General features: G+C 39.4%; 3 protein-coding genes across 8 annotated transcripts; all 3 read left to right on the top strand.

Annotated features, from left to right (window-relative positions):
- Positions 1-1,384: 1,384 nt before the first annotated feature.
- Positions 1,385-8,010, top strand: LOC146491405 (uncharacterized). 3 transcript variants are annotated; one of them, XM_085152838.1, is made up of 9 exons: positions 1,385-1,661; positions 2,947-3,160; positions 5,118-5,240; positions 5,338-5,570; positions 5,650-5,787; positions 5,865-6,052; positions 6,595-6,674; positions 6,777-6,860; positions 7,519-8,010. In XM_085152838.1, the coding sequence occupies exons 2-9, from the start codon at positions 2,974-2,976 to the stop codon at positions 7,662-7,664; spliced, it is 1,179 nt and encodes a 392-aa protein (XP_085008964.1). In that variant the 5' UTR covers positions 1,385-1,661; positions 2,947-2,973; the 3' UTR covers positions 7,665-8,010. The 3 variants fall into 3 exon arrangements, with proteins under 3 accessions (XP_085008964.1, XP_085008963.1, XP_085008965.1); XM_085152837.1 differs by lacking the exon at positions 1,385-1,661 and adding an exon at positions 1,668-1,764; XM_085152839.1 differs by lacking the exon at positions 1,385-1,661 and adding an exon at positions 2,026-2,615.
- Positions 8,011-9,030: 1,020 nt separating this feature from the next.
- On the top strand, positions 9,031-18,100 carry f7l (coagulation factor VII, like). 3 transcript variants are annotated; one of them, XM_085152831.1, is made up of 8 exons: positions 9,031-9,312; positions 13,205-13,368; positions 13,560-13,584; positions 13,739-13,852; positions 13,925-14,065; positions 15,223-15,314; positions 15,852-15,972; positions 16,376-18,097. In XM_085152831.1, the coding sequence occupies exons 1-8, from the start codon at positions 9,222-9,224 to the stop codon at positions 16,921-16,923; spliced, it is 1,296 nt and encodes a 431-aa protein (XP_085008957.1). In that variant the 5' UTR covers positions 9,031-9,221; the 3' UTR covers positions 16,924-18,097. The 3 variants fall into 3 exon arrangements, with proteins under 3 accessions (XP_085008957.1, XP_085008960.1, XP_085008959.1); XM_085152834.1 differs by lacking the exon at positions 9,031-9,312 and adding an exon at positions 10,458-10,501 and having other exon boundaries at positions 16,376-18,100; XM_085152833.1 differs by lacking the exon at positions 9,031-9,312 and adding an exon at positions 12,326-12,472 and having other exon boundaries at positions 16,376-18,099.
- Positions 18,101-18,368: 268 nt separating this feature from the next.
- Positions 18,369-24,499, top strand: f7 (coagulation factor VII). 2 transcript variants are annotated; one of them, XM_085152828.1, is made up of 8 exons: positions 18,369-18,498; positions 19,753-19,916; positions 20,899-20,923; positions 21,080-21,193; positions 21,799-21,945; positions 22,670-22,776; positions 22,999-23,119; positions 23,378-24,493. In XM_085152828.1, the coding sequence occupies exons 1-8, from the start codon at positions 18,426-18,428 to the stop codon at positions 23,968-23,970; spliced, it is 1,344 nt and encodes a 447-aa protein (XP_085008954.1). In that variant the 5' UTR covers positions 18,369-18,425; the 3' UTR covers positions 23,971-24,493. The 2 variants fall into 2 exon arrangements, with proteins under 2 accessions (XP_085008954.1, XP_085008955.1); XM_085152829.1 differs by having other exon boundaries at positions 18,388-18,498; positions 21,112-21,193; positions 23,378-24,499.
- Positions 24,500-24,685: the final 186 nt, after the last annotated feature.

Below are 24,685 nucleotides of genomic sequence, written 5' to 3' on the forward strand. Positions count from 1 at the left end.
GCACATGAATATGTGAATATAACAGCCATTGTTAGCATGTTAGCAGTGGTCCTTGTATACTTACAAAAGTACATGATTTCAGTCACTAAATACTCAGAGTGGTAAAACTAGTTACATTTGCACTGCCGCAAAAGACTCTCATATACCTGCAAAGCAGCAACAGAAGCTCCATTCTGCAATTACAATCTACACATATATCCTACCCATGAACCTGACAATAATCCATGCACATGCTGTACATCTGCTGTGTAGATCACACCTGCACTGGGACAAAATGCAAACTGAGCTGTTGTATTATTTAAATAAAACAGCTCCTGAAAAGCCCACAAAAATGAAATTTTTCGCTTGTACCAGCTTCCTGACAACCAAACTGCAAGTGCCAGATGTAGCAGGTAAAGAAAAGTTGCAAATCCCTCGCTTGAACTGATTTTGTTCAGACGTTTCTTTTATTTCAGAGTCACATGCAACCCCAACCTATTGATTCTGGGAAACACACACACACACACACACAAACATACAAAACAAAGGGGAAGTGACACAATTGAGTCACGTGAAAGCACCATGGGTGGACCAGAGGTCAGTCCTCTTTCATATATTTTGTATTTTTCCAGTCTTTGCTGACTGCACAAGGCTTTATCTGTTGCCTTTGTAACAGTTTATTACATCCTTGAACATTAAGTTAAAGATGGTCACCCTCATTTAGCAGTTCAAACAATATGTTTAAAACCTGCTTTTTCAGCTTTAGGAATATTGGTAACAGGGTGGCCCCAGTAATAACATATCTTATAAAGTACCTTTCATTCTTGAGGAGAACAGATCTAATTGTTTGATGGTGTATTATTTGTTTTTATTGCATACATTAAAAAAAATCAAGCAAGCTGTTTATTTATTTTAAAAAATTAAACCCAAATTGTTCTCCAAATGTAGAATGACATAGAAATTAAATATTAAACATATATAAACACTCATGCTGTTATCAGAGACAGACAGCCCTGAATATAACCTGTTAGAATTCAGGAACAGCAGATTTGCAGATGGGAAAATACTTTAAAGCGTTATTTTGGATTAAAAAAACAAAACAAAAAACCTTTGAGCTATTTCCATCAGATTCGACTGATGAGTTATTTTAGACAATGTCTGTCATTAACAGCCCAGATAAGTGCCAGGAGGTATTTGTAGATGGTTTGTCCTAGGCGTTTTTAAACTTCTGTGTTGGTTCTTCTGATTAAGCCATGATGTGATAGTTCAATAAATCAAATTTTAGGTTTTTACGGGGTTAGTGCTCAGACTACACATGTATTTACCGGGCTTTTGCCTTTTTTCTGACTGCCTGCCAGTCTTAATTCAGGGCACGAGATACGTAGAGCGGTTTTTATGTATTGACCTCCACCGGCCTCCGTACGGAGCAAGCGGTTATAAAATGTCAATATAAACAAATCCCAAATCGTCCAAAAGGAAATTTTTATAAAACCCGTCAGTTTTATTTGAGGTGTCAGGATAAACGCAGGCTAATTGGAGCTGTTTTAAAAGAAGTCTTTGATTTTTTAAATTTATTTTATATCTGCCGCTGCTGTCCGACACTTCCTGTTCAGTTTTGTAACGATGTGATAACAACTTATGCAAGTTCAGCGTGAGAATCAATTGGAGCAAAGAGCGCAGAGGTGAGCAGCTTCAGTCTTTACTGATCCACTTTAACACAACATCATGTTTAATGCGTTCTGCCTGATTAAAAATAATCCGTGTCTGAGGGTGATGACTCGACAGGTAAGGACAGGTGTATAAAGCTTCATCTGGAAGCTGAGTGTAACGCATTGATGTCAGCTCACACTGAGCAATCACTGGAGGGAGATTAATGGGAAAGGAAACATTTTTTAAACAGTTTTTATCCTGAAATGTTCGAGTCTTTGTAAATGTTCAGAAAATTATTTATTAATCGTTTATTTAAGAAATCTTTAAATGTAAATTTGAATGAAGGATTGATCAACTAACCACAGCAGCTGTTTTTTTAAACAGAAGTAAATAATCTATTTATTAGTTTACTGTTTAATTATTAGATTTTGTTTAACATTTGGTTTGTTGTTTGGCTTGTTGTTAGTATTACTGAATTTCTTTTGGCTTCTTTTTGTTGTGCATGTTGAGTTCATGTTGTTTTGTTTACTGTTGTTTTCTCTTGGGGGGATCCACCGGTGTGACTCAGGAGGCCTGTGTTATACAGGCAGGTGGGCAGGTTTAGGAACGACTGGAGTGACTCTCTTAAGAAATTCACCACAAATTGTGCACATATTGAAATGCGAATTTGAAATACTTCTGCTAGTATTTCTTCAAAGTATACTCTAAATCTGGACTGGTTTTCGTGAGGCACCGAGACAGAGCTGGTTCAGAATCAGCTCCACTTGTTATGTATGAACCAAGAGTTATGGTGTGCTATGCAAGTCATCGCCAGTAGGGGGCACCAGTTATGTGTGTGTGTAACTTCTGTGTTATCTCAATAAAGAAGAAGTCAACATGTAAACAAGCTACCGTGCGTATCAGTCTGACTCTGTATATAAGCCCTGTTAGTGTACTGACACCACAGAGGGAACATAACACCACTGAAATCTTCAAACTTGAATAAGGTGTAGAGGATTAAAGACACGAGGAGATGGCACAATTTCTGCTCAGGAATCAAAGCGCAGGACAGTGAACACATACACTTAATCATTATAAACTATTCCTTTGGCTCTGTTTTGCACATTTTGAATTGGAATAATGATGAGATCAGCACCAAAAGTTTTCAAACATCAACAACACTCATTTCAGTCATATTTACTCATTTTTGCTTGAAGAACAATGAAAACAACACATGTAGCTGATTGTTGTTACAGCTGTGTTACAGAAAAACAACATATTCCTGCTTTGTGTCATTAAGATATCTGTACACTGACTGTAAACTCTCCTCACATTAAGGTCACAGGTCATCTCCCCTCAGCCAAGATGTCTGCGATGCGGCGGTCAGTGAGCGAAGCATTCTGGGCGATGTGTGCAGCAGACTCCATGTCTATGCCGGTCCACTGGTACTATGACATCAACGACATCAGGAGGGACTTCGGTGGCTGGATATCAGGCTTCAACTCACCTCCTGAGCGTCACCCATCCAGTATCCTCACCCTCTCCAACACAGGTAAGAAGTCATTGGAGAGGTGCTTTTAACCTGCATTGTTTGTAATGACCAGCAGGGGGAAACTCCTGCAAGAAGTCTAACTCTATACTCTATGAAAAAAAATTGCTGAGTTTACAGTCTGACTGTTGGTTTAAATGTAGAAGTTAAATAAAAGAATATCCTAAAAAGATGTTACATTTATAAATAAAAATGGGTTGCCAGTGAAAATGAATTTAAGGCAGATTTTTTTATTATCCTATTTTTCAATTAGCATGTTTATATTATATAACATAATCTTTATTACACTTAAGTTAATCTAAAAATATGTAGTATAGTAAAAGAAATTTAAAAATATTTTTGGTACATTTTCTACCCAACAACTGGTCCATGTGTCTCTTATCTGACGATATGATTCCGATATAGTTCATTTTATCAACAAAATCAACAATCAACAAAACATTTTTTTAATATCCTGCTGCATTTGTTTTAAAAAACAAAACACTAAAGCTATTCTGTTATATGCACTACAGCCAAAATATTTCATAGTTCAGCAATACTGATCAATCTATTTTACTTAAACCTACACCATCCTCCCTATTCTCGTATTCTAAACAGTACTTAGCAGAAATATTAAACAACCTAACTAATAGGGTTCCAAACTCCCAGCAAAAATAATAGGAAACCAACCCCGCCACCCTCTGCCTAATGATGCTTAATCAACGTAATGTACTTTAATTTAATGCACGTGTAAAACAAATGCATAGAAATAAAAAAAAATTTCTACAATATTTAAATAGTTTCAACATCTTTCTTCAACAGAAAGATGTGCAGACTGCACAGATGGCATCTTCCCAAAGGAAAAGGTACTATAGCTTACCAGGGGTAAATTAGAGTTAATAGTTACTATATACAATAGTGGATTTCTATACATTTTACGTCAGATTAAAACTTTAATTGTAAGATTCAGATAATTATTTATTAAAAGCTAGACATGAGAATAAGAAAGAAAAGTATTTCTTTGCGCCCCCCTTTACCTGTTAATGCCCTACTTGGCAAAACTTTGCTAGACCTGCCCCTGCACAGTTACCAGCTGTCAGCTACGTAAAAAAGGATCCTGGTGTAGAAAGTAAATTCTAACAACAGCTTATCAAGCTTAAATGTGCTGCTGTTGTTTATCCACTGGTTTCCTCTTTCTGGTGCAAAGTGGGCAAACAAACAAACTGGAGAAACGGGACTTGCGACAGAAAAACCGATCAGCTGATCACTGATCAGTTTCATGATTGAAGTAGCAACAGGAGGGAAGAAGAGGCACTCGCTCCATATATCAGTTGTTAAGCTTATCGTGGGAATGCTTTACAAACATTCAGAGATGAACTTACACACTTGCTTTACTCCTCTGGGATAACTTTCTCTGAGATAAAATGCTGATTTGGTAGCGAGGCTCCAAATGCTCAACCAGACCACCGACAGGTCTCACATGCCACAGCCGCTCTATCACGTAACGCATACTGCTCCAACGTGCTAAAGTTATGAGCTGAGTTACGCCATGTCGCAAGTTTTGTGAAGTGCTTTTGTGATAATTAATGGATCAGATTACATTTTTTATTTCTCTCGATATCCGATCCAGTAATTTAGGTCAGTATCAGACCGATACCGATACGTAATATTAGATCAGTCCATCTCTAGTTTAAACTAAAAAAGCAGAAACCTCCCTCCTACTGATGCTGGCAAAGCATCACTCAGTGTGGGCAAAATACTTTTAAAAGAACTCTGAACCTGAAGATGAGAACTGCTCATCCAAATGAACTCAGATTTGGCACTACACTAACTCAAATCCCTAGAAATACACCTCCCAAATATGAAGAAGATCGGATGAACCGGTGTCGAGACAGACAAACAGAAGAGGCCCAAGGACACAGCCTTGAGGAGCTCCATCCTGATTAATCCTGCTGTTTTTAACCTCTCTGTCATTTTGCAGCCGGCAGTGGTCGCACCAACTGGTCTTCTGGTGCAAAGCGAGCCAATGTGGTCGGCAGCGTCATTCTCCATGATAAGCTGGAGTTGTGGAACTCCTCAAGTGGATCGATCCACTATCACCGAGGTACTGCCGCCCTATACTACAGTTCACTGTTTTTCCTTCGTTTTGTTGTTTGTTTCTATTTTTGTTGTGTCCATGTTCTTTCTCTGTGGTCTTCAAGGTCTTCAGGCAGGTGACAACACACTGAACATCCTCTGCTCCCTTCGAGTGGCTCGGACACTTGTCTCCAGAGGTTTTGTGGACGTCTCTCAGCCGGATGCTCGAGCTGCTGTTCTGTCAGACTACATCCACTTCCTGACCACACCCGGTTCACACAAGGACACCTACGCTGAATCCTTCCACCGCTCATTCTTTGCTGACTGGCAGGAGAACAAACCGACCTCGCCACATGAAGTAGGACAGAAGCAGTTGATCCCTATGTTGTAACATGCCACATCTGGAGTGTTTCACCAATTTACTTGCTGTTTTCCAGGTTCTGAAGTTTGCAGAGAAACGCTCCGGGATGAAAACGAGCTCTCAGTTCCCTGACAGCCAGCTGGATGCCATTGGCTGCCTTCCCATGATCCTTCCTTTCATCCTTCTGTCTGCCTCAGCCAATGAGGAGCGAGCCGTAAGCGAACACAAATCAACAACATAAGAAACAGTCTCAGATAGCAACATGTGACCTTTAACCTACTCTGTCCTCAGGTTTCAGCAGCAGTGGAGTTCGTAAAGCTCACCCATCCTCACCCCAACGTGCCCGAGTACGTGACGATCTACAGCCGGGCACTGCACGCGGTACTGGGCGGGGCCAGTGTCCGTGAGCAGGCTGAGCATGCTCTGAGGAGACTGGATGCCTGGGACGCCTGCCAGAGCTTCAGTCGCAAGGCGGCCAAGTGAGATTTTGTAAACATATCTAACACTTCCTTTAGATGTTTCAGAATAAGAGTTGAGTCTAACCACTTGGTACTTTCTTTTGGCCCCTGAAAAACTTTTACTTTGAAGCATCTGAGCAGCATTTGGTTTTTGACAATTTTCTTATTAAAATATTTATTAAAATTTTAGGTTGGCTGCCAGAGACCGCTTCCTGTATGCATTTAGAAGTAAAAGTCTTTCAGAATAAATAGGGATTTGAGCTCTTTGAGACCCGGAACAGCTTTAAAGGAGTACTTTAACATTTTTCTGTATTTCAGGATTTGCTAAAATGTTGAGAATTAAGTAATGCTTCCTTTCCAGGCGTTCACATTAAAAGCCTACAACAAGTGTGTTCTTTATGACACTCATAATCACACTTCCTGCAGGTCATTCATAACAAAAGTCCACAGTAAAAAGCCCTTTTTTATTAGCTGTCCAACACTTTTTGCAGACTTCCTTTAGACTAAATGCTTGGTTTGGAAGCAGCATCTGTGTATAAAAGGTTATCCGTAATGTTTTTTAGGTTTTCTGTGTCCTCTGAGGAGAGACTGAAGGTCCATCAGAGCGCTGTGAACTACCTTGGTATGGCCTGCTACAACAAAGGTCAGAATCCGACCAATAACCTTTCTTTTACCTCACTGGCTGGTAAAACTTAAGATCATTGTTTTTAAATGCTTGTCTTACCTGCTTGTGTTGCACAAACAGGCGCTCTGTCCAGCCTGTTCTATCTGGCCCACGAGTTTCATGATGACCCCAAAGGAGGAATCCTGGCAAACACCAACTGTGGAGGTAAAATTTAAACATGCTGGTTTGCACTCAGGCTCCTGTTGGTTAAATCTTTGCGCAGGTGTGGCTTATGCGGTCAAGCATAAGCCACACAACAAGTGTTTATTTTTTTATGTATTTCTGTTTTTATATTACTGTGAAACACTTTGTGTTTTTATCCTGTGACGAGTGCTATATAAAAAAAAATGAATAGAATATTAATATTAAATAAATTATTCAGAGTCTTTATGTAGGTATGAAACAGCAATGTATTGCACCTTAAAAGAGGATCAAAAACACCACTGCTTCCTGTTTGCAAACTTGATGAGTCCACATTCAAACCTTTTGTTTTTAACGAATTAAAGTCTATAAATATAACAAATCTAAATAAACTGAAAAGTAATTAGTGCAGTATGTGGTTTCTGTGAGTCTTTATATTATTATTATACTACTACTACTACTACTACGTCCATACAAGCTGTTAACAAAACTCTATCCTTCCATCACACTCAGTGTCAGTCAGACTAACTCAGTAGAAACCTCCTGCTGATAGCTGAGCGATGGGCTAATTTTGACTTTTACTAATTTCATTTTTTAATTTCATGGTCTGCTTGATGACTTGCATGTATGACATCAGTGTTGTGTTTGTTCTTATTTTCGTTTTGTTTGATTCTGACTTCAGGTGAGAACTGTAACCGTGGAGCGGCGCTCGGGGCCCTGCTGGGGACCGGAGGCGCCCACACAGGAAATTGCATCCCACAGGAGTGGAAGGATGACCTAAGAGATGCTCAGGAATTTATCCCCGACATCCTGAAGGACATTGTTTAAGAAGATTATTGCCCCCTGGAGGAAAGAAGAGGAACAGAAATCGCACAGCACTGTAACTTTAAAAACTCCACCGCTTCCTGTTTACAAACTTGATGATTCCACATTCAAACTTTTTGTTTTTAAAGAATAAACTCTTTATCGCATGTGTTTTATTTTTATGGGGAAAAAAAGAGCGAACTTGAAATGTAGCAATGAATTGTTTATGTTACATATTTATTATTTGCCTTGCCATCATTTCACCTGCAGCCTTTAAATGATCAAATCAAAAATATGTTTTTGCTCACATGGAAAAAAAAAAACTAAATGATTCAATGAGTGTGATTTTTGATTTAATAAAAGAATGTAATATATGTACTGGCTTGTATAATAACTCTATGGACCTTTTTAAAATTTTATCCTCAGTAAGAAAAGTAAGTAAATATAATTGATAGTTAACAGTTTTGTTAATTAATATCAGGCTTAGATATGGGTTTATGCTTTAAATCAAATGTAAAAATAATATCGATGTAAGATGTTCATACTGGAGATATTTGGTAAAATCAAGCATCAGCCTCCAGGCAGACATTCACTGAATGTCCAATTTTACAGCAAAGGTAAACACGTTACAAAAATATCTCTTTATAGCTAACTCGTCCCTTCCTAACAGGTGGATGCGGTTGAATTTTCTAATAACTGACCTGTTTAAATTGTATTGAGGCTCAGAGTTTGTATTAGTCCGAGATGTCAGGCTAATGGTGGTTAGCTGTCTGCTAAGCTTCATCTCAGCATTTCTGAACTGAGCCTCCGGCCTTTTTGTAAATGGCTGTACCTACTCTACCAGTGCACTCAAAGCACTTTATACAACTTGTATTGTTGGCACTGCATAAACAACTACTTTCATCTATCATAAGTCACCATAAGTGCTTTCTAACATTCATACTCCAATGGATGCATCAGGGAGAACTCTGGCTTAGTATCTTGACCAAGGATATTGGCAGACTGGAGCAGCCAGAGATCGAACCACCAACCTGCTGATGATCGACTCTACCCTCTGTGCTACAGCCACCCCATTTTAATAAAATGATCTAATCAATAATCTGGCTGCTGAGATTATACTAACAGATTATCTGAAAAGTCTGAGCTCCAGTTTTGGTGAGTTGGTTGCAAAAGGAATTTCAATCCTATAAAATCTGCAGGAAATCAGTTTGTGAATTCTGGTCTTGCTAAAGGTCTGAAAGGAGGATTAACCAGGGAGTGCTCATTGGTTAATGCCATGTCTTCATTTCAGAACGTCACCAACCAATCAGTGATAAATATCATGGTATCTTTAAAGTGTGCCCCAGACTTGGAGTTGGCAATACATTTAGAAGTCATGAGTTTATCACCTAGTCAGAATCTGTAAAGTCAGTAGTTTAAACCTCCTCTTTATTGTTATTTACCTGTTATTAAACTGTGAGGAAAACACATTCATCAGCCTGATAGGGAAAGCCTGCTGCTGTACTGTTGGGGGTTTAGCGGAGGCTGGTTTGTAGTTTGTTTGTTCTCAACCTTTGATCCTTTGATAAGTTTAGAACAAACATGGAGTCCATTAGCAGAGACATGAAGCGTCTCTTCGTCTTACTACTGCTCATCATCGCTTCTATCCCATCATGCACTGGGATCCCTGAAGGTCAGTTTTATGTCTTCTCTATCTTGGAAATTTTCTTTGTCTTTTTCTGTACTTGTTTTCACCTGTTAGGGATGGCACACAGGCATCCACAGCTCTGAGAAGCTCTCCACAACATCGGGAGGCTAAAGTCATGCTAGCATGTTGGTTTGTAATGAAGTGGGAAGTAATAAACACTACAGGTAAATTTCAGGAAGATAAATCTGAACACTGAATAAACTTAGACTCAAGATTATTTTATTTCATTCAAATAGGAGAGGGGATATTATTCTTTCACAAAAAAGAAAAAAACAGTTATAAAAAACAGGAATGAAACTAATTTCTATCTCAGAATAAATAACATAAAAGATGAACATTATTTATTTATATTTATTCAGCCATGTATTCATGTACATTTAGGTCTTAAGTCTTTTGTTGTAGCAGGTGAAACAGTGATATTGGTATTATTATTAGCCAAAGACCAACTGCCAAAATATTGTATAATATATATTTATATTACCTAAAAAATGGAAATGACTATGATTAAAAATAAAAAATAAATAAAATAAATAAAAGTACAACGCATAAAAGTAAAATGATGAAAGATGATGTTTTACAACATTTTAAGAAGTGTTTAACTATGCAAACAAAGCATTATAAATATAGAAATATGAGGACATTTGTGACAGTTTACATATTTTTTAGTGGACAAAGTCGAATCAGTTACAAAACCAACAAGGGAAAAACACATAAAAAGTCTCTAAATGTGTTTGTTAGGGCCCCTGGGTCGTCGACCCAGTGTTTTGTGTTTTTGGTTCTTTGATTTTGTTATTTCATTATATTCTAGCTTTGCTTTATGGGTTTTAGGATTATTCTTAGTTTAGGTTCTCTGGGTGGGGTTTGGTTAGAGTTTTAGTGTTCTGGTTTTCTGTCTGTGTTCCATAGTTGCTGTCTCCCCATGTCTCTGTTCCCTTTGTTATAGTGCCTGCCTGTGAGTCTGTGTTATGTTTCCTGTTTTACTTTGTCCATGTCTGATGTTAATGTGTCTGGTTTTGCTTCCCTTTGTCTCGTTAGACCTGATTTGCCCCAGCTGTGTTTCCCTCCTGTTACCCATTCCCTGATTGCTCCCTCTGTGTATTTAAGCCCTGTGTTTCTTTGTGTCTGGGTCGTGATCTGCTCTCATTTATGCTGTGTGTTCCGGCTGCCTGTTCATGTAAGTTTTTTTGGATTTTTGTTACGTTTTGCCATCCAGCAATAAAAGCTGAGTTTTGAGTTGCTTTCCGCCTCCGAGTGTCTGCACTTTGGGTCCTTCTACTTCCACTCCTGCCTGCACACAGCTCTAACCTAACAGAAGATCACGACCAGAACATGGACCCCGCAGACTCTTCAGCTTTTGAATTCAACGCTGAGATGGTGCGGATGATTAAGCTCCTTGACCGCATTGCTCAGGCCAACGATTTGAGGACCATGGCAGTTGGGCTAAGCACTGTAGATGCCATCATTTGGAGCAACCCTCGGCTTACTCAGCTTTCTATGGACACTGTGCTGGGCAGCTCCATAGCTGCCTGGAGGGAGCAAGTCAGGGTTGGCGAGCTTGCTCTCTCCACCTCCACTTCTTTACCGCCACCCTAGGACAACACACACTCACCACCTGCCTCAACGCTACCACAGACTTCCTCTCCTTCCACACACCAGCCGGGACCCCTTTCACCTGTCTGTTCACCTCACTTTTTCCTGGCAGCTATGTGGTCGGACGATGAAGAGGTCTCCATTTCTCCGCCAGTTTCAGTTCCCTCATCTAGAAGGAAACGACGCCACCGTCGCTCCTCTCCTCAATCATCTGTTCTGCCACCTGTTGTTCCCGCTGGGGGTTCTGGAGAACCGCTCCAGCCATCTTCCGTCTCCGCTGGAGGGTCCGAGGAACCGCTCCAGCCGTCTGCCTCCCCTGGGGGGTCCGAGGGGCCCGTCCAGCCACCGTCTGCCTCCCCTGGGGGGTCCGAGGGGCCCGTCCAGCCACCGTCTGCCTCCCCTGGGGGGTCCGAGGGGCCCGTCCAGCCACCGTCTGCCTCCCCTGGGGGGTCCGAGGGGCCCGTCCAGCCACCGTCTGCCTCCCCTGGGGGGTCCGAGGGGCCCGTCCAGCCACCGTCTGCCTCCCCTGGGGGGTCCGAGGGGCCCGTCCAGCCACCGTCTGCCTCCCCTGGGGGGTCCGAGGGGCCCGTCCAGCCTCCGGGTCTTCGGCTCCGCCTGGTCCTGCCTTGCTCCGTCTAGCTTCGTCTGTGCCTGAGGTCCCCATGCCGTCTGGGCCTGCACGTCCTGTCCGGCCTGCACGTCCTGTCCGATGACTGGGCGTCATTGCTGTCATGGACGGCCCCCTGAAGTACGTCGCCGCTGGTGCCTCCTGACCTGCTCGGTCGCCGCCGGTGCCTCCCGCCCGGCCGGCCCCCTGAACCTTTTCGGGACTGTTCCCTGGGCCTCTGCACCTTTCATGGGCCCTTTTGTTTGTTTTTTTCTTTTGGACTGTTCCTGGGCCTCAGTGCTGTTTTGTTCTGTTTTTGGACTTTGTTCCCTGTGTTTTGGTTTCTGGCTCCTTGTGTTTCGTTTGTTTCGTGCCCTCCGTCCTGTTTCGCCCACCCTGGTTGGGTTGCTTTTTGTTTTTGGTGTTCTGGTTTGGGCTGTCTAGAAGCCAGCCCTTAAGGGGGGGGTACTGTTAGGGCCCCTGGGTCGTCGACCCAGTGTTTTTGGTTCTTTGATTTTGTTATTTCATTATATTCTAGCTTTGCTTTATAAGTTTTAGGATTATTCTTAGTTTAGGTTCTCTGGGTGGGGTTTGGTTAGAGTTTTAGTGTTCTGGTTTTCTGTCTGTGTTCCATAGTTGCGGTCTCCCCTGTCTGCTGTATCCCCACATCCAGTCAGTGTCTGTCTGCCCTGGTCCCACATCTGTTCCCTTTGTTATAGTGCCTGCCTGTGAGTCTGTTATGTTTCCTGTTTTACTTTGTCCATGTTTGATGTTAATGTGTCTGGTTTTGCTTCCCTTTGTCTCGTTAGACCTGATTTGCCCCAGCTGTGTTTCCCTCCTGTTACCCATTCCCTGATTGCTCCCTCTGTGTATTTAAGCCCTGTGTTTCTTTGTGTCTGGGTCGTGATCTACTATCATTTATGCTGTGTGGTCAGTCTGCCTGTTCATGTAAGTTTATTTGGATTGTTACATTTTGCCATCCAGCAATAAAAGCTGAGTTTTGAGTTACTTTCCGCCTCAGAGTGTCTGCACTTTGGGTCCTTCTACTTCCACTCCTGCCTGCACACAGCCCTAACCTAACAGTGTTGGCTTTTCCTGTTTGCCAATATTATATTAACAGCAATGTTCTTTGTGATAAAACTCATGCTGTAGATAAAATGTATTATCTTTTTAAAGCTGGTTTGCATTTAAATAGCAAAACAATATTAATCGGGTCCCAAGTCATGTGCTAAGTCAAATTAACAACTGTATACCAATATTAACTGTAAGTATCTGTAAAAAATCACATGTGTATATTATTATTATTATTCTTAACTTAAAAATATAATTTAATGAAAAATGATTCAGCAAAAAATTGAATATAAAATCTTTAATGTCTTTTTTATCTATCGATTTTTTTTAAAAGAATTGAGTGAAATGGTTAAGCAATGTTTTATATATATATATATATATATATATATATATATATATATATATATATATATATATATTTTTTTTTCACATTCACAAAAAATACAGGCTTACCCTGAATAACTATATCAGTAAACATACAGGAAACTTATGCAAACAACATTATTAATGTCTACTTTTGGTGCACCAGCTTTCTGAGATTTTGGTAACAAATGGCTCATACACAACTGGAGTTTGACATGTGTCGTTCTGTTTAATTTCTACACAAAGGCGTGGGTTTGGAAAAGTCTGAGGCCAGCGGTTTCCTCCATCGAACTCGTCGAGCAAACTTTTTCCTGGAGGAAATCAAGACAGGCAATCTGGAGCGTGAGTGCATCGAGGAGAAATGTTCCTATGAGGAGGCCAGGGAGATTTTCGCCCACCCACAACAGCTGGTCAGTTTCAGGATACCAACAAAAGCATTGAAAATGCCACAACACTTGGTACCAAATTTTGTTACTAAGTGAAGTCAAGATGGTGACATAAGAATGGATGGTGGTAGTTGAAAGACAGAATTTGATAGTTTTTAGTTTATTTATATTTGTTTTGTTAACTATTACTGAATTTGGGTCTTCTGTCTACTCAGGAGAACTTCTGGAGGACATACACAGGTACTCAGTCTGAGCTTTGACATTTCGAACATTGTAAACACATTGTGAATAAAGTAGTGCTAGAATTCTTTACGCACTTGTAACCAATACATTGCTCAGTTTTCTAAACATTTGTTAATGCTTGATAAAAATCTTTGCTACTTCCTGTTTGCAGCTGTCGACAAATGTTTGTCCTCTCCCTGTAAGAATGGAGCGACGTGCACTCGAAACATCGACACCTATATCTGCAAATGTCCACTAGGTTTCCATGGATACAACTGTGAAAAAGGTTGGAAGTCCAAAAAGTCTGATGTTTTCAATTGGTGCAGAGGAAGTCAGTGTTATCATTGTTCCCTTGCAGTGCGTTCAACCACCCCCAGCTGTCGCTACAGAAATGGAGGATGTGAACATTTCTGTAGAGAGCTTCAGGATGGCTCTCACATATGCTTTTGTGCTCCGGGATACAGACTTGAACTGGACAACAGTACCTGCATGCCTGAAGGTCTGAGCCAGTAACACACTTATGAAGTACAGTGCAAATGTACAAATTGTTGGAGTCAAATTGTTAAATGTTGTCATTGTGCTACTTAAATTTGTAAGTCTTAGTTCAAACTATGGAATCAAAGACATTCCTTTGTGTCTGACCACCTCTCCAGCCACTCTGGTGGTGGGGGAGGCTGAAGTGCTTCTATGGTTGTGAGCAGGAGGACACACACACACACACACACACACACACACACACACTCTTATCTTTTAGAACCATAGGGTGGTTTTACAATGGGAGGTGCTTGTGTGTACTTAACTGTTGTGTAAACTGTGTGTTGGGGAAATAAAAGGCTGCGAGGAAGACTGGTTGGTTGAAGCTGGTTAGGGAACAGGTGAGGAGCGTTCAGCTCCCAGAGCCGTTAACAAGAATAAGTCTCTAAACTAGCGGGGCCTGTGGAAGTGCAGACCCAACACAAATACTTTAAAAATACAGGCTTTACAAGTTCTAATTGGCTTGCTTTATACTCATGGATGAATTTAAACTCGCCCTTGATTGACGACAGTACAAAAAACCCCATTCTTAGATTTGTACAGGTTGCCTGTGAGCAGGGACATCACAGCACCTTGATTTGATTGATTTGTTTCACGTGTTAAGTAACACCTTTACCTACAACATCTTGACCTAGTATTGATGCAAGCTCAAACATCCAGGTAATGAAATCCCAAACAGTTGATTCTGTTCATCTGGACGTAACATTTTCAGTGGGAGAAACGTTTCATCACTCACTCAAGTGACTTCTTCAATCTCACCTGACTGCAGGTTTCCCCAATCTTATAGACAGTACCTTTGCACAATGACTGAAACTACCACTGAATGAACAATGGGCTGTGAGGTCAGTTCCTTGACCATTAATATGCAAATTGCCATTACTGTTGATCAATAACCACTGATCACAGCCCATTGATCAATGGCCATAAGGATCATTCACAGAGGGTTCGGGAATGGTATATTAACCTCTTAGCAGATATTTACACCTAAAAAAACTGCTTTTAAGTTTCTTAGATATCACAAGTGTGGACTGATTTTAATTCCTGTGTGTCTTTGAGCTAGCATCATTCAGGGTGTCAGAAGCAAAAGGCTGACTTTTGGTTTCTCTTAACTGTCTGGTCCAGATGCTGTGGTCTGCGGAAGGCCTCAGGTACATTTCCCCGGCCTCAGGGTTGTTAATGGGATGATGTGTCCCAAAGGACAATGTCCGTGGCAGGTAAGTCTTTGAATAGAGCCCCATCTCCAGTAAAATGAGCTGAGATACACAATCTTCCACTAGAATACATAAAGAGACACAAACAGTATTGTGCAAACGTTTTGTAGAAACAACACTGTCATAAAAGTGGTCACAAAATAACACAGTTTGATTGGCATGAAATAGTATTTTTCCACTAGCAAATAGCTATTAGCCAAAAGATTTGACATACTTCAGTATGCTGTGCAGCGCATCAAACAAATTTGAGGAAAATCTGCAAATAATGGCCAAAAGGGGAAGTGGAAGGCAAAAAAAAAACAACCCCAAAAAAAATATCTACAGCTGATGAAGGGTATCATATCCCTAAAACTTAAGAAATAGGAAAATTTAAAAAAAAGAGCTGACACAGGAGATGATCACTGAAGCTTCATCAGAAATGGTCTCGGTGGAAGGGTGTCTGTTAGAGGTATATGCCAAATTACACAAGAACTGGACTGAAAATCAGTGTAAACAGAGAGATGAATCCAGATTTGTATGTATTTTATCTATTTTTTTCAGGCTCTTCTGGCTGAAAATAACATATTCTTCTGCGGTGCCATCATCTTGTCAGATCGATGGATTTTAACTGCAGCTCACTGTGTTTATCGAAAACCTAGCACCGTGCTCCACATCGTTGTTGGTAAGACAATTAGAAAAATGGTAACTTCAAATTGTGGCTTCTAGTCTGGCCTCTCTTACTTCCTTCAATCACATAACATTCACCAGGTCAATGTTGACTCGTTTTAGGGTTACAGAAAGCATTTTATTTAATGTCCATACCTCTTTATAGGCTTTTTTTTTTGTCTGTTTGAAGCATTGTATGCAATGTAAAATATTTGATTTAATTTGAAAAGTGTTATTTTCTAGTTTCTGAAAATGTATCTAACAGTATATGGGTTTTGCTAACATAGTGGATATTGTGAGTCAACTGTATGTTATGTATGTTAGGTCAACTTAATTGTCGTTCAAATTTTTTTCAATTTGCTCACTTTTCTTCTGGCTCCAAATTCAATGTAGCATTTAAAAGTAATGTCGCTTTCAAGGTGAGCATGACATAAGGGACGGGGAAAAAACAGAACAGCGGCGGCGGGTGCTCAAAGTTGTGTGCCATGAAGACTACAACGTGACTAGCTCCGACAGCGACCTGGCTTTGCTGAAGCTTCACCGCCCAGTAAAACTGGGCCACTACGTCGTGCCCATCTGCCTTCCTGCCCGCAATAGCACCTTCACCCGGACGCTGGCAAGCATCCGCCACTCGACTGTGTCTGGTTGGGGTCGTCTGGCAGAGTTTGGCTCTACCTCAAGATACCTGCAGCGTCTGCAGCTGCCGAGGGTCCCGGTGCAGGAGTGCCGCCTCCACACCGGGCTCAACATCACCAAGAACATGATTTGTGCCGGCTTCAAACGTGGTGGCCAGGATGCTTGCAAGGGTGACAGCGGGGGCCCACTGGTGACACGCTACAAGAAAACCTGGTTCCTTACAGGTGTGGTGAGCTGGGGGAAAGGGTGCGGCCAAGAAAACATGTACGGTGTCTACACGAAGGTCACAAACTTCCTGGACTGGATTGAGAATATCATGGCAACTGGCTAAAATTGGTTTTAGTCACTGTGTCAAAGCAGTTCAAGAGTTTAAGAGAGTAAGAATCCAGTGTTAGAAACATTAGATCAGTAATCATTGTGAAGGAGACACAAATGTATAAAAATAATATTCATTTTCTGATGCTGTGCTCAAATAGCTTTAACTTCCGCACCTTCATGTACCTAAAAAATGCCAGAGATGTAGTTTCAGAAGCTTTTTGAACAAAAAAAGAATTTTTGACTGTCGGCTGGAGGAACTTCAACACAATAAAGTTGGTCCTGAGCAAAATCCAAAATCAACAAACTAAAAAATTATTTGTTTTTCAAGTAAATGAATGGCCTGTATTTGTAGATATAAATTAATCTGCTAGAAACTTTGAAGTTTTCTATAGTGATGGTAAATGTAAACCATCAACCAACAATCAGTTTAATCTAAAAGATGCAAAGACATCAGTTCACTCGGCATGTTGAAATGTCGTTTTTTGACAATAAAGATGAAGTTCAGTGTTTTTCGTTTCTTTTCATGCCCCTCACTCACTTTTTTTCCAGCCATTTTGTTGTAGACGTGCTTCTGTTCTTAGGACCAGTGGGCCTCATTTAGTAACAGTGGGTCCTTCATGCACACAAATCAGTGCTTTATCAATATTTTCTCACGTGAATTTGTTTGTTCTTTATAAACAAATTTGAAATTGCCTCAGACCGTGTGTACAAACAAAGGAACCACTGTTCCAGAAGTGTTGTAGTATGTTCAGGTGAAACTTTGTGAATCCAAACATGTGCTGCCATGTGAGGCTTAATAGTAATAATTAATAATCAAGTGCATTTGATTATGAGCACCTAATTTCTACTTACTTTCGTAATTCCTATACGAGAAGTAATAGTGTACTTAATTTTTCACGCACTGCTTCTACATTTTGTCTTAATACTTGTTGAATATACAATGACACTGTAATTTGTTTTGTTGTATTTATCTAATTCTAAAACCTGCAAAGGTCTACTTTTCACTACGTTCTGATAAATAAAAGCTTAGAACTGAAACAGTGATTACTTTCTGTTTACCATGGCTGTGGAATATTGGCTGCAACTATCTGTTTATTGTTGAGTTTTTTTTTAACAAATTAAGCCAAGTCAGTCAAATCCTTCTTTTGACTGAATGATTTTAGTCTAATAACCTTCTAAACACAAGACAAAACAATGTATAAATATAATACATACATACACAGCCTAGGCATGTTTAAAGACAGCAGGACATTTCTGGTTGTTTCAGCTTTGACTGCTTGGTGTTTGAAATCTACGTCTATATCAGAAATACACAAAAGAAACTCTGCGTTTGCGTAATTTCTCCAATTCATCAATGAAACAGTGATAATCCGGAATCTGGAGGCAGAAACTTTCAGTGATTTTGGGTCAGAGTTTCATCATTCGGGTTTCTCCACTGATCATGTGACCACCAGCAGGAGGAGGGACGGACTTTGGACCCGAAGCCCCACAAAGACGCAGCACAGCAACTTTCTGATGAAATCAACTATGTGGCTGAAAATCTTCATCATCTTCGTCTTCAGCTTCCACAGCTGCCAGCTGGCTTCAGGTGAGCTAACACGTTTACACGTATCGATCACTGATTGATTGGTTAGTTAGCTCAGGGATTAAGCAGTGACATGGAGGTGAAACCACTTAATCATAGGTCTGTTTTTGTCATGAGAGGGACGAGAATGACCATCATTTTGAGCTAATATTAACATGTTAACAGTGACATCTGATGCATAGTGGAGTATGAAACAGCAGAGTCAAATAAAAACACTGATTGTAAGGTGGAGCTTCTAAGGCAGTGTAAGGTGGACAGTATACGCTTAAAAACAAGTGTGTTTAGCAACGCAAGGTTTCATCTGCCCCTCCCCCCCACCCCAAAAGTCGGGGGGGGTGGGGGGTTAAGTCACCCTTACAATCAACCAATCAATACATAAATAAGTGAGTAAGTAAGTAAATAAAATTATATTTAAAAAACAAACAGAAAGAAAATGGAAATCACAGAAAACCAAAAATATCATGGAAAAATTGCAAATATTTATCGTTATGAGACTGGATGTGGGTAAAAATAAACAACCACAGTGATTATTTAATCAGTTTTTAACAAATTATTATTTGACAACTAAGATAATAATCAGTGAACATTTTTAAAGAAAAGCATCATCATTTGCTGCCTCTTATTTCTTACATGTAGCACTTTACTTTATTACAGTAAAGTTTGAGATTTTTACTCTACGGTTTGTTTTAGTCATTTCTAATGTGTTAGGTTTTATAAATGATTTAATGTTTAATGTCTAACATTTATTTGTCATATCAGTATATTTGTGTTTATGTTATTCATCTATGTTCAGTTTTCTATAGATTTGTTTTTTGTTTTTCAAATATTTATTTATGAAAACCATCAATTTTGCAAAGAGCCACAAATGCAAATTAGACTTTATGGTTATGTCATATTTACTTTGTTTATTAACGTGCTCATGGTAATTAAAATGCATTGTCCCGTATAAATAAACATGTCAGAGATATGGAAACTAAGCAGTTTATTGTAAAATAATTATACATAACATACGTGATTAGTGACTTTACAAAGGCTTCAGATGAATTTTGATCAGAATCAAATTTAAAAACAATCCATGCAATAGACATGTAGAGATTTCAGTCTTGTAGGACATTTACTTTACAATATAAAGCGCCTTGAGGTAACTCTTGTTGTGATTTGGCGCTATATAAATAAAACTGAATTGAATTGGATGACCAACTCTGATTGAGACAGAACCATTCTGATGAACTCTCCCCTTCTTCAAATGTTGGGCAGTCTTTCTGGATAAAGATCGAGCCAATGGCGTTCTAGTTCGGACTCGGAGGTATAACTCAGGCTGGTTTGAGGAGCTGCAGATGGGAGACCTGAGAAGGGAGTGTATAGAGGAGAAGTGCACCTATGAGGAGGCCAGGGAGGTGTTTGAGCACACCGAGCTCACGGTAAAATCAAATTAAATTTTCACTTCACTGAACATGTTTTCTATAAAAGAGTTTTACATGACAGGAGAAGACAGCAGGTGGAAAAAAACTGGATTGGGACTTGTCATGATTTAAATTATTGATACTTAAATTAAATACTGTTAAATACTGAAGCCATGTTATCCCAGTAAATTACTGACTATTTTTAAGACATTTATTCATGTAAACATGCAAATTGATAACAATTCATTAATAGCAACACAAACAGAGGCAAATACTTGGCCACATGAACTCATGAGGTGAAAATGTGCTTTACTAACGCTAATGCTTAGAAATTGAGGACAAGCTTATTGTAGTCATTTGTATGAATAGAGAGGGCATTATTCAATTTCTCACTTACATAAACAAAACTTAATGTTTTTACTAATGTTGGCTTTCAGTTATAACTTGAGGGAAGAAGCCATCCCATTGGCTGTTAGGGGCAGTTATTTATAGCTTGTGAAATGTTCTAGAAAAACTATGTTCATGTCAAAGCTTTGCAGTTGATCTGAACCTAAAATCGCAGTTTCGTTTTTTAGTGAATAGCTGTAGGCCTCAACCAATCAGATAACCAAGAACATTTTAAGTCAGGGGCCAAAGGAATCTTATAAAACACTAAATAATCACAAACAGGCTAAAAAGACATTCAAAACAACCACACAGACATTCGGGCTTACCACAAACCAACAGAAGCTGTCCAAGAAGAGACAAACATAACACAGAGACTAAAGCACTGCGCAAAGATGAAACACAGATACAAGCAGATGCAGATCAAATCTAACCAAATGACACACAACAAAACTATAGAGAACTTAATGTGAAGCTAAACATCTGCAGGATTCACAGCTAAAGTGTTTTTCTTGTAGATTTGCTGCCTTTTACATATCTTTGTTGGAGACCCGATGTTTCTGTCTGATAACTGGTTTATTTTTTTTTCACATTGCTGTAATTGTTGTCTCCTCAGAATGAGTTCTGGAAAACATACAACGGTAAGCAATTTCCCATGTTAAAAGTAGCTGGAATAAAATGTTTTTAGCGCAGCACCACATACATCTTGAAGACCAATTTTACGTCCACCTTCAGAAACTCCAGCATGTAATATGATACAGTCATGTCAAATCATTGTGTTCTGTGTTGTCTTATAGTACCAAACCCCTGTATTTCCAATCCCTGTCAGAATGGAGGCATTTGCTCCACTCATGCTTCATCCTACATCTGCTTTTGTCTGCCAGAGTTCCATGGAGTCAACTGTGAGCTTGGTGAGCAAAGAATATGAACTTTTTTACATCACTTGGCTGCTGTAATGTCAAGTATTTTCTATTTAAATTAGCTTAGCTAGCAGTTTGCCTTTATGAAAATTAAACTATAAACGTCACTCAGTTAATAACAGCAAAACATCATGTTTATGTTTTCAGACAGAAAAGAAACACTCATGTATAAAGGCACAAAATCTCAGCAAAATAAAATTACATTCACAATTCATGATGGTGAAAAACTGTGATTATTTAAATCATTTAAGTGATATATAAAAATAATATTTTTGCAATATTATTTATAATTATAATTATAAATCATACTTATAATTTATAATATTTTACTTAATCGTATGCTGAATAAAATTCAAGTATATGACTTACAAAATTGTTATCAAACAATAGTCAAAGTTTTTGGCTTATTTTTAAGCTATATGTAATTTTTAACATGTACTTTATCAAAATTAATTATTCCTCCCACCAGTTTATGAAAAACTACTTGAAAAGTAATTAAAATAACCGTTATTTGCTTTTTATATAATTTAATTTCTTTTTACTTTTTTGTGATTAAATGAACAAATTACATAATTTAATTATGAACATTTCTTTAGAGGTGAAGGCTGAGATCGATACCTGCTGGGTGGAGAACGGAGAATGTGAGCACTTCTGTGAAGAAGACGAGTTCCAAAAAAAACAGAACTGCTCGTGTGCAGACGGCTACTTCCTCCATGTTGATGGACGGAGTTGCATAGCAAAAGGTTGGACAGTGATTTGTAAAGAACAAAATGTGAAAAATGTTTTGTAGATTCTCAACACAATTGTTTTCATATTTGCAATAACAAAGTTTGCTATGAAAGACAAAAACATAGGTTAGAATATGTAAAAACATTTAGATGTTGGTAATGGTAATTATTCTGTGTTAGTTTATCCATCACACCAATATTTTACATAACTGTGTGTGTATATGATTCTTTAAATGTTAATTTTTTAAATTAAGGTAAATAATCATTTGATTCTAGTAAACAATCAGAGGGTTGAAGAATTAAAGAATTTCTATCACTTTTTCCTACTTTTCAACATTTTTCAGTGCTGCAGAAAATGTGTGTGTGTGTGTGTGTGTGTGTGTTTTATTATTTGTTATTTGTTCAGTTATTATTTCAGTTTGATGAACATCATAGCGTTGAAGTTTATGTATTTACAGGAAAATCCTGTCCGTTCACACAGGCCTCACTAATCAACCTTTGGACTCCCTGCTGCACTGAACAGTTATGAAATTCCTGTTTTACTTTAAACCAGCCCTCTATACCCCCAACCTCCCCACCACCACATGTGTGTGTCATCAGTGTATAAACAATTGCTTAGAACACTTAAGTAGTTCTAGTGCACCAGTAAAACCTTTAACTAGTAAAAGTTAAACTGGAGCTGCAGTTTGATATTATTTGTAAAATGAAATTAATAATGAATAATTTGTTATTGTTTCAGAGCCGATAGCATGTGGCATGGTCCCCGTACTGCGGGGTGAAGAAAAGGAGGAGCATCTCCGAATCGTTGGAGGAACTGTATGTCCTAAAGGTGAATGCCCCTGGCAGGTAGGCCCAAGATAAAGGAAGAGTTCATCGGTTTAAATATGTCTGATTTTTTATTAACTAAGCGTCAAGGGTAGCAGAGAGTCTCCTAACATAAAAGGGTATCCAATCTCTTAGATTCTATTGAAACCAGATTTTGGTTCTGAACAACAAATATTAATTTCGTTTTCTGTATTTTATCCTTTTTGAAGGCTCAGACAAAATGTGCTCTTGTGTTGTGTGAAGGTATTGCTGATGTATAAAGGAAAAGGTTTCTGTGGAGGAGCGATTTATAAACCTACATGGATCATCACAGCTTCTCATTGCATGGAAGACATCGAGGTACAGTTCCTGAAAGTCATTGCAGGTATGAATCTCATAGTTAAATATGCCGTCTGTTCAAGCAAGCCTGACTTATGAAGCAGAACAGGAGAGTGACAGGTGTCTAAACCTCTTAAAATGATGACAACCCTAAAAAAAATAGAAGGCTACCTGTCTATACATCTTTTCATTAGACAATGAAAATACACAAGCATACTTCAAATCACTGTTAATTAATCTCAATTTAACTTTGAATTGTGCTCAAAGGATTATATCTGAGCTGCCTTATATTTCTTTCTGTCAGGTGAGCATGACATTACGGTAAATGAAGGCACCGAGCAGCTCATCCAGGTGGCTGAGATTATCATGCATGAAAACTACGTATCAAGCACTGCAGACAATGATATCGCTCTCCTCCGCCTGGCATCTCCCATCAACTATACCCAGTATGCTGTCCCAGTCTGCCTACCTACATGGAATCTATCCACCCGTGTGCTCTGGATGATCCGGCTGCACACAGTGAGTGGCTGGGGGAGGCGGAGCGAAAATGGGCCTACCGCACAGATCCTTCGACGCCTGAAGGTGCCGCGAATCCGCACGCAGGACTGTGTCGATGAGAGTGGCGTAGTGCTCACTCAGAACATGTTTTGCGCCGGATATATTGAGGGTCGTCAGGACTCATGTAAAGGTGACAGCGGTGGACCCCTGGTGACCCAGTATAAGACGACAACTTTCCTGCTGGGGATCGTCAGCTGGGGGAAGGGCTGCGCCCGACCAGGGAACTATGGCATCTACACCCGAGTGTCCAACTACCTTGAGTGGATCCACAACCGGACGGCAACACCAGATCAACCGAGGAACAGCAGCAAGACTTTGATGCACAACCTTACCACCTGAAAGATCCGATTAACTTAGCTTAGCATAGCTCATATAACCAAATACTGCGTTTTCACTTTTCTGATTGACTGCTAAGATTCTCATTAAAAACTTTGCAGAAAGTATTTCACTTACAAATTTTGGTGGGTTGATTTCAATTGATCAGTTCTGCATATTTAAGAAAATTCATCAAAAACACGAAACATTATTTTACAAATGTGATGTTTTACTGCTTTTCTCTGAACATATAATAGAACAATGTATTGGATTTTTTTTTAATTAAAATGAGCCTTGTGAATGTATTTTTCATTGCATTTTGTAGACAGAATGACAATTAACACTTAGAATTGCCATGTTGAGCTATTCACGATTTTAACCCTCCCCTTTCCCATCCTGCAGACACCTGCTAGGGTAACCATTGTTTGTCTTTTTTCTGATAAATAATTTCAATCATATTTCCGGCCTGGTTCCAGAACAAAATGATTGGGTGTGTGTCAGAGGTTAGTGAGGGTAATCTCTGCCTATACAGATCTATTCTAGTCGCCACACCATGCCAATACATAAGAATCAAATTCTTTATGGGGGAAAGACTTAAATGACCCCTGAAAACCAGGGACAGCTCAAGAGGTTTGTTTGGTAGGAGGCACACCGGAAATCAGAACACGGGACCTGAAATAAATAATGTGTAGAAAACACAGTGTTAAATTTGGTGGATTCCAAAAGAATATTCAAATGT

The sequence above is a fragment of the Neolamprologus multifasciatus genome, chromosome 23 (assembly GCF_963576455.1).
Source record: "Neolamprologus multifasciatus chromosome 23, fNeoMul1.2, whole genome shotgun sequence".
Taxonomy (NCBI): domain Eukaryota; kingdom Metazoa; phylum Chordata; class Actinopteri; order Cichliformes; family Cichlidae; genus Neolamprologus; species Neolamprologus multifasciatus.